General features: G+C 48.9%; 1 protein-coding gene across 1 annotated transcript in view; it reads left to right on the top strand.

Moving 5' to 3' along the window:
* Nucleotides 1-12,577: 12,577 nt before the first annotated feature.
* The window catches only part of Npr2 (natriuretic peptide receptor 2), a 20,335-nt gene continuing 17,544 nt past the window's right edge, over nt 12,578-15,368 (top strand). The window contains 2 exon segments of the mRNA XM_032891604.1: nt 12,578-14,024; nt 14,710-14,915. Coding sequence (XP_032747495.1) covers nt 13,358-14,024; nt 14,710-14,915 — 873 coding nt within the window. The 5' untranslated portion in view covers nt 12,578-13,357.

Here is a 15,368-nt window from a genome sequence, read left to right as displayed (position 1 = left end):
CACTGTAGCTATCTTCAGACACACCAGACCTCATTACAGATGGTTGTGAGCCACCATGTGGTTGCTGGGAATTGAACTCAGGACCTCTGGAAGAGCAGTCGAACTCTTAACCGCTGAGCCATTTCTCCAGCCCATGCTTTTCCCTTTAACGTGAATCCCTTCATCTGCACCCTGTTTATCCCACAGAAACCGTTATCTGACATCTAAAAATGTACATGAGTGCTGACATGCACTGGTCAGATTCTCCCAGTCACTGAAGTGCACTTGATGAGGGAGACAAGAGTACCTACTGTGCCTTAGCCTCCCAAGCTGGGATGACAGGTCTGAGCCCCCCTGCCCGCTGGAACTGATGTAAGGGGTGCCACAGGCATTTTAGTAGTTGGGACTCTGAATGAGAGCCTTCATAATTCAGAGTTATCACATGGGGCTGGAGCGATGGCTCAGATGACAGCACTTTCTGCTCTTCCAGAGGACCAGGGCAGGTTCCCAGCACTAACACTGGTCTGGAGAAATGTCCAGTTCCAGGGGACCCGATGCCCTCTTTTTTGCCTCTGAGGGTACAGATGTGCATACACACAAACAAATAAATCTTTTAAAGAACGTATCAAAGGGAGAAATTTTATTTTGTTGACCTTTTAGATATTAAAAAAAATTCTGTTATGATTAGCTGTTTTGCAAAATCTTGGCCTGTTCCACCAAACAGTTATCTAGGGCTTTATCTATGAATAACTCTCCTCTGCTATCCTAACACGAGTGTCAATCTAGTAGCCTTTGATATGGACTGGCTTTTCATCTTAAGTCTCTTAGATTCTATCTTATTTATTTCTTAAGGTGAAAGCGGTTCGGCTCTCAACCTTCCCAACGCTGTGACCCTTTAATTCCTCATGCTGCGCCGACCCTAACCATAAAATGATTCTCATTGCTGCTTTGCAAATGTAATTTTGCTATTGTTATGAATCATAATTTTAATATCTGTGTTTCTGGTGGTCTTAGGCAACCCCAGTGCAAGGGTCATTCAACCCCTCAATGGATGGAGACCCACAGATTGAGAATCGCTGTCCTGTCTGCTGCTTCTTTCTTTCATGGTCATCTCTAACCATGTAGACACTGCAAGATCCATCATTTTATGACGTCTTTATTTCTCTGTGTCTTACTTGTTGTTTGTTTTTGCAGTGCTGAGGATCGGATGGAGAACCTTGCATGGGCTAGGAGAGTGCTCTTGCCCTGCACTATCTCTCCAGCCCCATTTCTTTCATATCACACTTAGGTCATCTTATTGAAATTATATGTATAGATAGGTTGTGTCATCTCTTAATTTCATTTTAGGTTAGTAAATCTGCCTGTGGAGAGGAAGCACTGAGGATTACTATGTATCACTGGATTACTAATTAACACTGGTTAGTGTTATTTTTGAGCCTCAGGCAGGTGCCTGGGTCAGAAGCTGGTTTTGTTTTTGTTGTTCTGTCCTTTTCTTTTTGGTGCATAGGTCAAACCTAGGCTTTCCACATGCTAGCCAGGGCTCTGAACTTGCTAGCCAGGGCTCTGAACATGCTTGCCAGGGCTCTGAACATGCTAGCTAGGGCTCTGAGCATGCTTGCCAGGGCTCTGAGCATGCTTGCTAGGACTCTGATCATGCTAGCCAGGGCTCTGAGCATGCTAGCCAGGGCTCTGAGCATGCTTGCCAGGGCTCTGAGCATGCTTGCCAGGGCTCTGAGCATGCTAGCCAGGGCTCTGAGCATGCTTGCCAGGGCTCTGAGCATGCTAGGCCGGGGCTCTGAACATGCTAGGCTGGGGCTCTGAACATGCTAGCCAGGGCTCTGAGTATGCTTGCCAGGACTCTGATCATGCTAGCCAGGGCTCTGCGCATGCTAGCCAGGTGCTGCACTGCTGACCTATAACCTGCTGTGCTCTAGAGTTAGAAGAAAATGTGTCACATTCTCTTTTGCTCCATTCATTTTAGACATCTCAGTGAGGTCAGGTGTGTTAGTGAGGCCGGCCATCCTGGCTAACCAAGAAGCAGAGGCAGAAGGTCACCTGTGAGTTACAGGCCAGGCAGGACTGCATAATGAGACCTTTTCTTAGAAGAAGAGGAGGAAGAGAAGGAAGAGGAGGAAGAGGCGGAGGAAGAGAAGGAAGAGGAGGAGGAGGAGGAGGAGGAGGAGGAGGAAGAGGAGGAGGAGGAGGAGGAGGAGGAGGAGACTGGAGAGATGGCTTATTAGTGAAGAGCGCTTGTTTCCCTTATCAAAGACCCATGTCTGGTTCCCAGCAACTACGTGATGGCTCACAACCTGTGACTTCAGGTCTCGGGACCCAGTGCCAGCTCCTGACACCTGAGGGCACTCGGCACACATGTGGTGCACATCATACTTGCAGTAAAACATTTATGCACATATAATTAAATAAATGTTAATTAAAAATTCAACCAAAACAAGGCTGCAGGTAATTATTTTGTTACTGCCCAGCTTGAGTCTCTTGCAGTATACTAAATGGACTTTTCTTTCTAAAAACAAGTGATCAAGTAACAGTAAAACCCAAATAGAAACAAAAATAAAACCACACCAAAATATACACGTTAACTTTTTAAGTAAAACAGAGCTAAGGAAGGACATGGTATCCCAATTCTTTAGTCCCAAAATTTGGGGAGCAGAGGCAGGCGGATCTCTGTGAGTTTGGGGGGCTGGGGACTGGAATGGAGTGGGAGTGGAGGGGCTGGAGAGGTGGGGTGGGGTAGGTGGGTAAAGTGGAGGGGCAGATTGGGGACGGTCAGCCTTTTCAATTTGTTTTTCACTTTGGCTCGTTTTTAGATGATATCTTCTCTGCACTGAGTAAAGTTAGCAAACTTATTTACTTCCCATAACAGAATTTATTATAAAGACTGTCCTATCACAGACCTTAAACAGCCATTTTGGGGAACCTGGACTATGTATCAAGACCATGGCCTTTTCTTTTTTCTTTTCTTTAAAGCTATCTTTGTGTCTGTTTTTGGACACACTGGTCCGTCCTAAAGAGATGCCTCTTCCTGTCCTCACACTACACTGTTTTAACTGCTGTGGTCACCTTACAGTAAATGAACAGCTCTAAGCTGCTATGACCCAGTCCTAAGCCCTGTCAGCCCCTTTAACAATTCCTTGGCCATCCTTGAACATTCTTTCCCACACAGATTTTGCAATCAGCTTGTCAGATTTCATGAAAGGTCTTCTGGGACCCTGCAGGTGATTGATTGGCTGGTTTGGGCGGGACTTGATATCTTTACAAAAATCAAGTTTTCTCACGCATGAACATTGTCCCTCTGTTAATACATGTCTTTGGCTTTGTTCTGATCACACGATTCTTCTTATATGTCAACAGCATGATTTACAGCAATATTTGTGTGTGTGAAATGAATTCTCTATTTCCTCCTGCTTAGTTTATTCTCAAACTAATGATAATTGTCCTGCTTCAGCCTTCCAACTGTTGGGTGGGGTGGGTGATGGTGGAGGGGTGGAGTGGGGGTGTTGTACTGGTTGTCCTGGAACTTGCTATGTAAAGCAGTCCAGCTGTGAATTTACCATGAATTTCCTGAGTACTGGGATTACGGGTATGTGCCCTCACGGCCCAGATCATGTCCTCTTCTTCCTCCTCCTCCTCCTCCTCCTCCTCCCTCCTCCTCCTCCTCCTCCTCCTCCTCCTCCTCCTCCTCCTCCTTCAAAGATTTATTATATATAAGTACACTGTACCTGTCTTCAGACACACCAGAAGAGGGCACCAGATCCCATTACAGATGGTTATGAGCCACCATGTGGTTGCTGGGATTTGAACTCAGGACCTCTGGAAGAGCAGTCAGTGCTCTTAACCACTGAGCCATCTCTCCAAACCCCCCCCCCCCTTTTTAAAGGAATGATAAAGAAAGTGTGGATGCAGTCCATTCTCAGGCAGATCATTTTGGGAAGCATACAGAAGAAGCTCTGGAAGCATTCATTAAGACCATCTTTACACACTCTTTGGCAAAGCTTTCTGTGCCATCTCTGTTTACACAATGTTCCTGGAGAGGCTTGAGAGTCCTTGAGTGAGAAGGTTGTAAGGGCAAGGGGTTCTGGGCTATTGTTGTCCATCTTGAGTTCTTGGGCTTGTTGATTTAGTAATCTATTTTCTTTTTTTGTTTGTTTTTGTTTCGTTTGTTTCATTTAAAGGCAGGGTTTTGCTACTAAAAACAATAGTCTGAAAAACAGCTTCCTTGGGGAGCCATGGAAAGATTTGAAACAGGGAAATGGCATAATTGGGTTTTGTTTCAAAGACTGCTTTGACATGTGGACACACTTCTGTGTGTCAAAAATGGTGGTGTCAGGCTTTCTGGGTTACAATCCCTATGGCCCCTCTACTCACGCTTCTTGTGTTACAGTCCCTGTGGCCCCTCCAACCACACTTCCTGTGTTACAATCCCAGTGGCCCCTCCACCCACACTTCCTGAGGATTTGCTTTGGGAACCCTGTCAGTAGCCATCTTTGGCTCCTTTCTTTCTGTCTTACAAAATTTTTTTTCATCTTTATTAACTTGAGTATTTCTTATTTACATTTCAATTGTTATTCCCCTTCCCGGTTTCCGGGCCAACATCCCCCTAACCCCTCCCCCTCCCCTTCTATATGGGTGTTCCCCTCCCCATTACCTCCCTCCCCCCAACAATCACGTTCGCTGGGGGTTCAGTCTTGGCAGGACCAAGGGCTTCTCCTTCCACTGGTGCTCTTACTAGGATATTCATTGCTACGTATGCAGTTGGAGTCCAGGGTCAGTCCATGTATAGTCTTTGGGTAGTGGCTTAGTCCCTGGAATCTGTCTTACAAATTTAAGCAGCTACCAAGCCCATTGTTTCTTTCTTCAAGTTCGTTTCTCTGTCTATTGTTATCTTGCCGTCTACATTAGTTTGGTTTTATTTGTTCACGACAGGGTCTTGCTATATAACCTTAGCTGCCCTGGAACTCACTGTGTATCCCAGGCTGGCCTGACACTTGAAGTGGTCCTGCTGCTTGTGCGTCTCGAGCACCGCGCGCCACCGTTGTCTTGCACCAGGCACTTAGGATTTCCTTCTTGGAGTCTCTTAACTTGCCTTCTGGATTCGCTCTGTCCTGGCCAATCACTCATTGTCACCCCTTGACACTTTGTTTTTCGTGGAGTAATGCAGCACAAACAAGAGAGTGACTTTGTCCAATATTTCTTCAGCTCCTTTTTCCTAGACAGAGTCTTTGGCTTTAGAAAATTGTAAGTAGAACAGAAGGTTGAGGTAGCTTCTGTTTTCTTTGCTTCTTTCTCTATGTGCTGTTTGTAAACTTAACGTGGTTCAGTGTGAGGAAGCTCCCTCTGTTTGGCAGTTACCACTTCTTCTCAGGGAAAGACTTTTGTGAAGAAAGTGGAATTTTAAATGGTGTGGAGTAGACATTATAATAGAATATTTTGTGTGAGGCTTTCTGTTATCAGCTGCTCCCTAAGGGTGAGCACAGCTGAGCAGTGTATGGACCTGAGAGAAGGTAAGCCAAGTATGGAGGAGTAATGGGACTTTCTTGCACACTCACAGTGGTATCTGTCAGGACAAATGTGAAATTTGACTCATTAAGAATATAAACGTGAGGGGCTGGGGATTTAGCTCAGTGGTAGAGCGCTTGCCTAGCAAGCGCAAGGCCCTGGGTTCGGTCCCCAGCTCCAAAAAATAGAAAAGAAAAAAAAAAGAATATAAACGTGAATATAAATGTGAATATAAATGCAGCAGGGCACTCCCAGCAAACAGGAGGCAGAGACAGGGAGGAATTTCTGTGAATTCCAGGCCATCCTGGTCTACAGAAAGTCTCTGCCCCAGGGCGGCCATCCTGTCTCTTTCCACAGCAGGGGATCCCAGCATCTCTGGGCTGAGGCTCTCCCTTGGAGAGCACTGGAGCCATGTGACTCACTCTGTTCCCCTTGCTGAGAAACAAATTCTTCCTTCCTCCTAGACTTCTTTTGATTTATTTATTTTATGTATATGAGTACCCAGTAGCTGTCTTCAGGCACACCAGAAGAGGGCATCAGACCTCATTACAGATGGTTGTGAGCCACCATGTGGTTGCTGGGAATTGAACTCAGGACCTCTTGAAGAACAGTCAGTGCTCTTAACCACTGAGCCATCTCTCCAGCCCCCCTTCCTAGATTTTTATCACAGTGTGTGTGTAATTCATCCAAAAGTCCATTCCTAATTTAATAGTGGATTCTTGTTCCCACGTTAGGCACCATATATTGCATGTAGCTTTTGTTACCCTGCCTAAGCTCTGGGAAGGGGCTGCACTATCAACCCCCACCCAGATTCCCTTGAATCCCCAGATGAAACACACACACTCTCTCTCTCTTCTCTCTCTCTCTCTCTCTCTCTCTCTCTCTCTCTCTCTCTCTCACACACACACACACACACACACACACACACACACACAGTTAATCTTAAAATGCTTTTGCTAACTCAATGACCGAGCATGGCTAAACCTCTCCTACCACCCCAGGCATAATCCAATAGAGCAGCCATTGGCTGCTCAAAACCTAAAACTCACATGGACGGTTGGCTCTATCTCCTGCAGCTTCTTTCCCTCTCTTCAGAGTCTGCCTGCGTTTCCCATGCAATTCTAAGTGTCCTGCCCCATCCTCAGTCATTGGTTGCTGGTGTCTTTAAGAACCAGTGGGAGAATGGGACATTAGCATCAGAACTAATCCCTACACAAAACAAAAGGATATAAATGTATGGCTAATGGCTACTGTTCTATAATTGTTTAAAATAACAATGATGATGTTGTTAATGATTGTGTGTGTGTGTGTGTCTGTGTGTGTGTGTGTGTGTGTGTGTGTGTGTGTGTGTGTGTGTTGGCTCATGCATGTGTGAATGTCGTTACACTTTAAGGCAGAATCTGGCAAACATTTGAATATGCACACTTTAGAAAACTGAAAACACTGCCCCCTGTTGCTAGGTGCCCATCTACAGCACTTTAACAATGGCGAAGTTTCTTTCTGTGTTGCTGTTAGACTCTCAGGAGCTCTTTATTGTTGAAAGATGGCTATGCTCATGACTTCAACTTCTGAGTTTGAGTTGTTGGCCCAAATATATATATATATATATATATATATATATATATATATATATATATATATATATATAAAATATGGCCATGTTCATTACCTTTCTCACTGCTGATGATCTACCTGACAGAAGCAATTTAGAGTTGAGTGTACTGGGACATGCCTTTAATCCCAGCACTTGTGAGGCAGAGAACGGTGAATCTCTGTGAGATCAAGGCCAACCTGTCTACATAAAGGGTGCTGGGACAGCCAGAACTACAGAGAGAGATGCTGTCTCAACAAACAAACAAACAAAGAAACAAACAAACAAAAAACTTTTTTAAAAGGATGGGCTTAATTTTGACCCATAGTTTGAGGGTGCAGTCCACTGTGGTGGGGAAGGTAGTGGTCACAATTTGTTTGCTTCTTTTATTCAGTCCGGTGCATGGGATGGGTCTGATGCTTTGATCAGGAGTCTGCTGGTGTACACTGAAGGTCCTGTTCTCCAATTGGTTCTTGATCAATCAATAAGGATGCTAGCAGCCAATGAACTTGATGGAATAGGCGGGTCTTCCAGTTTTCCTGAAGGCAGGCTAGCAGACACAAGAGAGGAGAAAAAGATTCGCCACGCTTCAGAGAGAAAAAGAGCCACCAGCCATGTGAGATCTATGGTGGAGCGGCCATTGGCTGCTTCCCTGACTGGGCCTGAGGTAGCAGGCAGGAGATTAGAGACCAACTGAGCTGAGGGCAGATTTCCAGTGCTGAGCTAGGGTAACTGAGCAACAAAAGTTGGGGGCAGATTTAGACTCAGCTGGGAGTGAAAAGAAGGCTGGAATAGCTGAGGAAGGCTTAGGAGAGGCTGGCCACTGAGCTCAAGCATATCAAAAATAAGCCAGTGTGTGTGTGTGTGTGTGTGTGTGTGTTTGTATGTGTGTACGTGTGTGTATACATGAGTGTGTGTGTTTGTGCGTGGTGTGTGAGTGTGTGTGTGAGAGTATGTGTATGAGTGTGTGTGTGTGTGTGTGTTTGTGTTTGTTTATATGTGTGTGTTTATATGTGTGTGTGTGTTTGTGTGTGTCTTTTGTCTGTGGATCTGAAGAATCCTGGATGGGTCTGGTAGTGCTGTCTGCCCAGAGCTTAAAGCTGGGTAGGAGGAATTGCGTGCTACAGTCCAGAATCCTGCTCACTGAACGGTGTTACTCAGCATTTAGGTTGGGTTTTCCCTCCTCAGTTAAACCTCTCTGGAAAGTCCTCACACACACTTCTCAGGAAGGTCACAGTCTAGTAGAGTGCAGAGTCCAGATTAAGCTACCACGGAGATCTGTGTGAATGTGACTCTCACGTGGTCTGCCAGGCCTTTGAGGCTCCTTTGACCAAGGGTGAGTGGGGTTAGGATTTCTTTTTTGCTAAGGAACATAGCTGCTTGGAACCCATAAGTACTTCTTGCATCTAGCAGATTGACGATGTTCTGTGGCTTACTTCTGAACTGATATGACGGGCTATCTGTGGAAGAGTGGGAAACCATGGCGACAACAGAGGGGGGACACTTAGATCAGTAGAATCTGAGATTTCTCAGGCTTGGCAAGCATGGGAGCATGGTCACTACACACAACCCAGCCCTTACTGTCTGCAGCAACAGCAGAAGCTTGGGTACTTTGAATATATTAGATAATCACAATCCTCATTTATGATACTTTTTAAACGTCCATTTATTTTTCTCTCATATATTCCATCCCTAGTGCAGTCTTCCCTTCCTTCTCTGTTCCCAGTCCCTTCTTCCCAACCTCCCTTCTCCTCCAGATCTACTCCTAATTCCCTTCAGAAAAGGGCAGGCCTCCCAGGGATAGCAACCAAGCCCAGCATATCAGGTTACAATAAGACTAAGCTGGACAAGGCAATCTAGTAGGAGGAAAAGGGTCCCAGAAGCAGGCCAAAGAGTTGGAGACAGTTCTACAACCATAACATACATGTGGAGGACCTAGGTCAGTCCTGTGCAGGCTCCCGGATAGCTGGTTTACTCAGTGAGCCTCTATGATCCTTGGTTAGTTGATTCTGTGGGTTTTCTTGTGGTATTCTTTTTTTTTTTTTTTTGTTCTTTTTTTTTTTCGAGCTGGGGACCAACCCAGGGCCTTGCGCTTCCTAGGTGGCGCTCTACCACTGAGCTAAATCCCCAGCCCCTTCTTGTGGTATTCTTGACCCTCTTGATTCCTACAATCCTTCCTCCCCCTTCCTCTTCCACAGAATCCCTCAAGCTCTGCCTAATGTTTGGCTGTGGTCTTTGCATCTGCTTCTAGTGAATCTGGATGAAGCCTCTCTGATGATGGCTATGCTGGGTTCCAGTCTTAGAGTATAGCAGACTTTTGGGTTTTGTTTGTTTGTTGTTTTTGTTTTTACCAGTCAGTCTTTTTTGTTTCTTTCCTAGGTCTCTGAGCTTTCCAGTCTCTGGTTCCTGTCACTGCAGGTAGTGTCAGAAGTGGATCCCTCTCAAGGTATGGGCCTCAAGTTGGATCAGTCACTGGTTGGCCACTCCCACAACTTCTGCGCCACCTTTTCCCTAGCACATCCTGCAGGCAGGACAAGCTGTAGGTGGAAGGTTTCGTGGCTGGGTTGGTGTGCCGTTCCCTTCGCTGGAAGCCTTGCCTGGTTACAGGAGAAAGCCCATTTAGGTTCCATACCCCTTGTTACTTTGCTAGGGTCACTCTTGTCACTCCTTAGCTGCCAGGCTAGCTCAGTCAGTAGAGCATGGGACTCTCAGTCATGAGATGTTTTACCTTCCTTTCAAAATTACAGAAAGACAAAATCCCAGCGCTCTGAGGAGGCAGAAGCAGGAGGATTGCTTTGGACCACTTGTCAGCCGGTATGGCAGACTCTCTGAGCGTCATATTCAGTCAGAGATTCTGCCTTGAAAAGTTAGGTGAAGAATGATAGAGTGTAGGCTGTTTGTTTGGGTTTTTTTTGTATGCATACATGCATTGCACATACCTGTGAAAACACACCACACGTGTACATGATAAATAAATAAATTTCAACCATTTAACGTGTATGTCTGGCCCCTTCTGTCTAGACACACAGCTAATTGGAAGGAAGGAAGAGCACTGGATGATGCTTGGAATCTTTTTTAAGATTTATTTATTATATATAAGTACACTGTCGCTGTCTTCAGACACACCAGGAGAAGGCATCGGATCCCATTACAGATGGTTGTGAGCCACCATGTGGTAGCTGGGATTTGAACTCAGGACCTCTGGAAGAGCAGTCAGTGCCCTTAACCACCGAGCCACCTCTCCAGCCCGATGCTTGGCATGTTTAATCCTTAAGATATTGTCTAGTCCTGAATACTGAGACCAATGACATAGTTGTACTTTCTGGGTAACTGTGATGCCTGTTTCTCACGGGGATCTGCAGGCATCCCTGAAAGACTTGTCTGGGCCTTCGTGGCCAAGACACTGTGAGTTCATGAATCAGCAGAATTTCTGCAGAGAGCCCCACCTTAGTAATCAGGGAACCCGGGTTCCAGTTTCTGTCCCACTACTGAAAAGCCATTTGGGATGAGAGGGTTGAGGAGGGCAGCCTTGTGACCTGTTTCTTGGCGACTGGTTTTGATTATTTCTGAATAGGAGGACTGGAATGATTGTACCTTTGGCATTCTGTGAGTTGTCAAAGTTATGTCATTTTGACCTGCTTTTCTTATGAGAATAGGGATTCAGTTGACCGGTCTGGAGTTAGAGAACGGCATTGTGTGGTTCATGCCTGCCACCCCATTCAGGAGACCGAAGCAAGGAGCACTGAGAGTTGGAGAGCAGCATGAACTGCATCAAGATCCTGCTTCTAGACAAATAAGTAAATATATAAAAATATATACATAAATAATAAAATAAATGAAGTAAAATTATATATACATATATATACACACACATATATATACACACATGTGTGTATACACACACATATATATGAGAGTTAGGAGTCATTTTCTTTGAGACATTTGTTATTTAGCTATTTAGCTCAGGCTATCTCTGAACTCTATGTAGCCCAGACTACTCAAATTCATGATCATTCCCAAGATGATTGGCCTGAGAGTTGTGTGTTTTTCGTATTGTCCATCCCCCTGTGAGTGCTATTCCTTTTCTTGCCCACATAGAGCAGAATTTCTTTTCACCAGCAGGGTTGACAGCCTGGAGCAAGAGCCCACTTCCCTGGGTGTTAAAAGAAGGGGCTGCCCATAATCTTCTATTTGCATTGAGCATCCAGTAGGGCCATCAGTCACTGGGGCTTTCTTATGGGCTCGCGTTCACTCTGTGGACCGGGGTTTTCAGCTGTATGCCCCTCTAAGGTAAGGGCTGAAACACTTAGCTTCATTCATGTTTCTGCCTATAGCAGCCAGAGCTCATGCCTTTGAATAAAATGACACGGTCCTTAATTTCTCCTCAAGCCACTAGGTGTCGCCTTCATCTCAGAGAAAGAGTGTCCGTCCTCAGCGTCCGAGCACTCCCTCTCTGCTGGGGAGCTTTTAGCTTCTTGGCGCTGTGATTTCTGGAGAAGTGGCTTTAAGGGGGGCCGGGGAGCGGGGGTGGGGTGGGGGGGAGAGACTGGCTGTCGGCACGGAGGACAGTGTGTTTATGTGCGAGTTCTTTATGACAATTTGAGAACTCCCCAAGGTGCCATAGCTGTCCCCTTTGCAATGATGTCATCTCTCACAAGCTGTTCCTCCAGATGGGGTCAGCCCTCCAGATGTGGGGTACCTGGATGAACTTTCTAGCCTGGAATTCTAGGAATGAGGTGGAACCCTAGGTGGGGTACAATAGGCTTTGATTGCCGAAGCCTCTTGGGTTTAGTCAGTCCTTAAGCTTCTACCAAGTGTGGCTCAGGAAGACAAAAGGACAAGGCCTTGGAACAGATGGTTGGTAGATCCAATAGACATGAGAACGGCCATGGAGATAGAAACAGAGTGGAGAGTTGAGTCCCCGGGAAGAGGGGGACTCATGGACTTCGTAGAGTGCAGAAGAATGGAGTCCTTTGGTGCCATGAGGGTCCTGGTTTCCTCCTGTCTGAGGAAAAAGGTCCCTGGCGTTGAGGAGATGGGTAGAGTTTTCCCTACCCAGGAATACATAAATGGATACCCAGTGTTTGTGGGTTTCGGACAGTTTCCTGGAGACCGGAGCATCTGCGAAAATCTGATCGAGTGAATGGATCCTAAGAAAAGTGGGGTGTCCCGGGAGAAGACAGGCCTAGGGGGTCCCAGGCATGAGTGAGATGGAAGCGGTCCTGTGGACAAGGGGCTTAGGGGAAGCAGAGGAAGGCCCTTCAGGGTGGGGACGCCCAGGAACCTCGCTGGCCTAGAGGCCCGGGTGCTGAGCCCCTGGGGCGCTCACCGGGTGTTTCGGGGACTGGAAGGTTTCTGGGCGCCGGGCAGGGGTGGGGGGAGGCAGCAGCAGCCGGAGGGTGGGGCCGGGCAGGGGGGGAGAGGAGGGAGGGGGGGGGGCGGGGTCAGGGCGGCCTGCCGGGGAAGTCACACTCGGCCGCCGCCGCCCGCAGCGAGCGGAGACGCGCCGGGCCGAGGCGACCTGACCTGGACAGAGCAGCGCGCGCAGGGGGCCCAGGCAGGGGCGGGAGGCAGCGCCGGGCAGCGCGGGCCGCAGGGGCCCGGAGAAGCGGAGCCGAGGAGGAGCAGGGTACACAGGCGGGGCTGCCGCAGCTCCGGATGGGACCAGCGCCCGGCCCGTTAGTCCAGGCAGGAGCTTCGGGAGAAGCCGTCACTGGGAGAGTCACCCCTGCCTTTCCCTCCCCTCTGGCCCAGGCCTCGCTTCGCTCCCTGCCTGCCCATGTCCCAGTCCTTCCGCGCCGGGCGCCCTCCCACCTCAGCCCGGGGCTTTGGCTTTTCGCAGCTCTTTGCCCTCCAGGCCAGGTCAGCTGTGAGGTGTCCCCAGGCCGTTTCTTTGTACCAGCCTCCCCCAAGTCCCTACCCCATCCCAGGCTCAGATCCCCCCCTTCTTGGCTTGGGATTGTCAGGCTACTTCACCTCTCACTGTCCTCATCCCGGTCGCAGGCCCCCTTGGTCCCTTCCTCCCTCTGCCACCCTATCCTTAGTCCTTGGACCTTGCTGTAGGCTGGTAGCCCACTCCTTCCCGTCCCAGGCTTCCCCCCATCCTCTTCTTTCGTGGTCCCCAGCACTTTCCGTATCCAGGCCGACTAAGCTTGTCCCCACTTCTCTTCCTGGCCCTCTTCCCCAGACTCCAGGCTGGGTGGCGCTTGTGCCTGCCCAGTAGGCCAGAGCAGCCCCTGGTTCGGGGGACCGTGGGTCAGCTGCTCTATCCCCATGGCACTGCCATCCCTGCTACTGGTGGTGGCAGCCCTGGCAGGTGGGGTGCGTCCTCCGGGGGCACGGAACCTGACGCTGGCGGTGGTGCTGCCAGAACACAACCTGAGCTATGCCTGGGCCTGGCCACGGGTGGGTCCTGCTGTGGCACTGGCTGTGGAGGCGCTGGGCCGGGCACTGCCCGTGGACCTGCGGTTTGTCAGCTCCGAACTAGACGGCGCCTGCTCTGAGTACCTGGCACCACTGCGCGCTGTGGACCTCAAGCTGTACCATGACCCCGACCTTCTGTTGGGCCCTGGTTGTGTGTACCCCGCTGCCTCTGTGGCTCGCTTTGCCTCGCACTGGCACCTTCCCCTCCTGACTGCGGGTGCAGTGGCCTCTGGCTTTGCAGCTAAGAATGAGCATTATCGTACCCTGGTTCGCACTGGCCCCTCTGCGCCCAAGCTGGGTGAGTTCGTAGTGACATTACACGGGCACTTCAATTGGACTGCTCGGGCTGCTTTGCTGTATCTGGATGCTCGCACAGATGACCGGCCCCACTACTTCACCATCGAGGGCGTGTTTGAGGCCCTGCAGGGCAGCAACCTCAGTGTGCAACACCAGGTGTATACCCGAGAGCCAGGTGGCCCTGAGCAAGCCACCCACTTCATCAGAGCCAACGGGCGCAGTAAGTGTGGCCCGGAACAGGGGAGGTGGGCCACTATGTCCCTGGAGTGCAGCACAGAAAGTAGACGGAGATAGGAATGGGAAAGCTCTATGTAATGATTGGGATGGAGGAACTTAATGAGAACAGAGCTCCTGGGAGAGAGCCTAGGTTAGGAGGAAGTCTTAGCGTCCAAATCAGAGGTAGGCAAGGCTGAGACAGGGACTGGGGTTTGAGTAGGGGATATGGGTGATGTCTGCTCTGAAATGTGCACCTGTCTGTGAGCGGAGACCCCTTAGATTGGAACACAAGGTCTCTTGGTAACAGAGGGATGACTCTATGAGTTCAGGTTTGGTGGGGGAGAGCAGGTAAAGCTCACACAAAAATTGCGAGCACAAGTGCTTGTGAGTCTAGGGAAAGGTAGGCAGGAGGGGGCCATGGGGGCTGGGAAGTATAGCAAACACAGCTCTGGGGGAGGGGGGCTTGAGACATCATTCTTATCTCTGGGGTCTGGAGTCAGGCTCTGACTTGGACCAGATGGTCTATCTGGCCCAATGGCACTTACAACATGAGCTGTAAGTGGGGGATGATGGGAACATCTGTTGGGTGGTTGATGGGTAGGGCACTCTCTTGTAATAGGATGACTGGGGTGGGGGGTAGGCTGGATGTTGTCTTAGGGTGCCCTTCTGTCTGTCCTGTGCACTCCCAGTTGTGTATATCTGCGGCCCGCTGGAGATGCTTCATGAGATCCTGCTTCAGGCCCAGAGGGAGAACCTGACCAATGGGGACTATGTCTTCTTTTACCTTGATGTCTTTGGGGAGAGTCTACGAGCAGGCCCCACACGTGCGACAGGCCGGCCATGGCAGGACAATCGAACCCAGGAACAGGCTCAGGCCCTCAGAGAGGCCTTTCAGGTATCTTTGGAACCCAAGCTAGAGATGGGAAGACCTAGTGTTTGGAGGGTCTGTTTCTGACCCCCCTGAAGCCACTCCCCACCCCCAAACAGTGGTGTGCTATGGAGGTGAAATGGTCAAAACGTTCTGTGTCTGGTCTCATGCTTCCTTCCCAAGATCTGTGACTGTTACTTGGTATGCTTGCCAAGACCGACTTTGGCCACCAACAGAGATTTTCGGGTGCTTCTCTAAGTGCCAGCAGTGAGCTAGAAGGCAGGAAGGGAAAGACCTAAGTCTTGTCCTGGAAAGGGCTGCCATCCTCGTCAGAGAGGCGAGGTGAGATTATAGCACAGTGCTCGAGGAAAGGAGACCAGTTTGTTCATGAGCAGGTCCCAAGAGACAGCGGTTCTGGAGGGATGGTGGATCTGGGCTTTTGTAAATGAAATGAGTCTGCTGTCATTGTCATGGTGCATG

The sequence above is a fragment of the Rattus rattus genome, chromosome 1, assembly GCF_011064425.1.
Source record: "Rattus rattus isolate New Zealand chromosome 1, Rrattus_CSIRO_v1, whole genome shotgun sequence".
NCBI classification, from domain to species: Eukaryota; Metazoa; Chordata; class Mammalia; order Rodentia; family Muridae; genus Rattus; species Rattus rattus.
The sequence above is the reverse complement of the archived record's forward strand: the minus strand, read 5'-3'. Positions and strand labels throughout refer to the sequence as shown.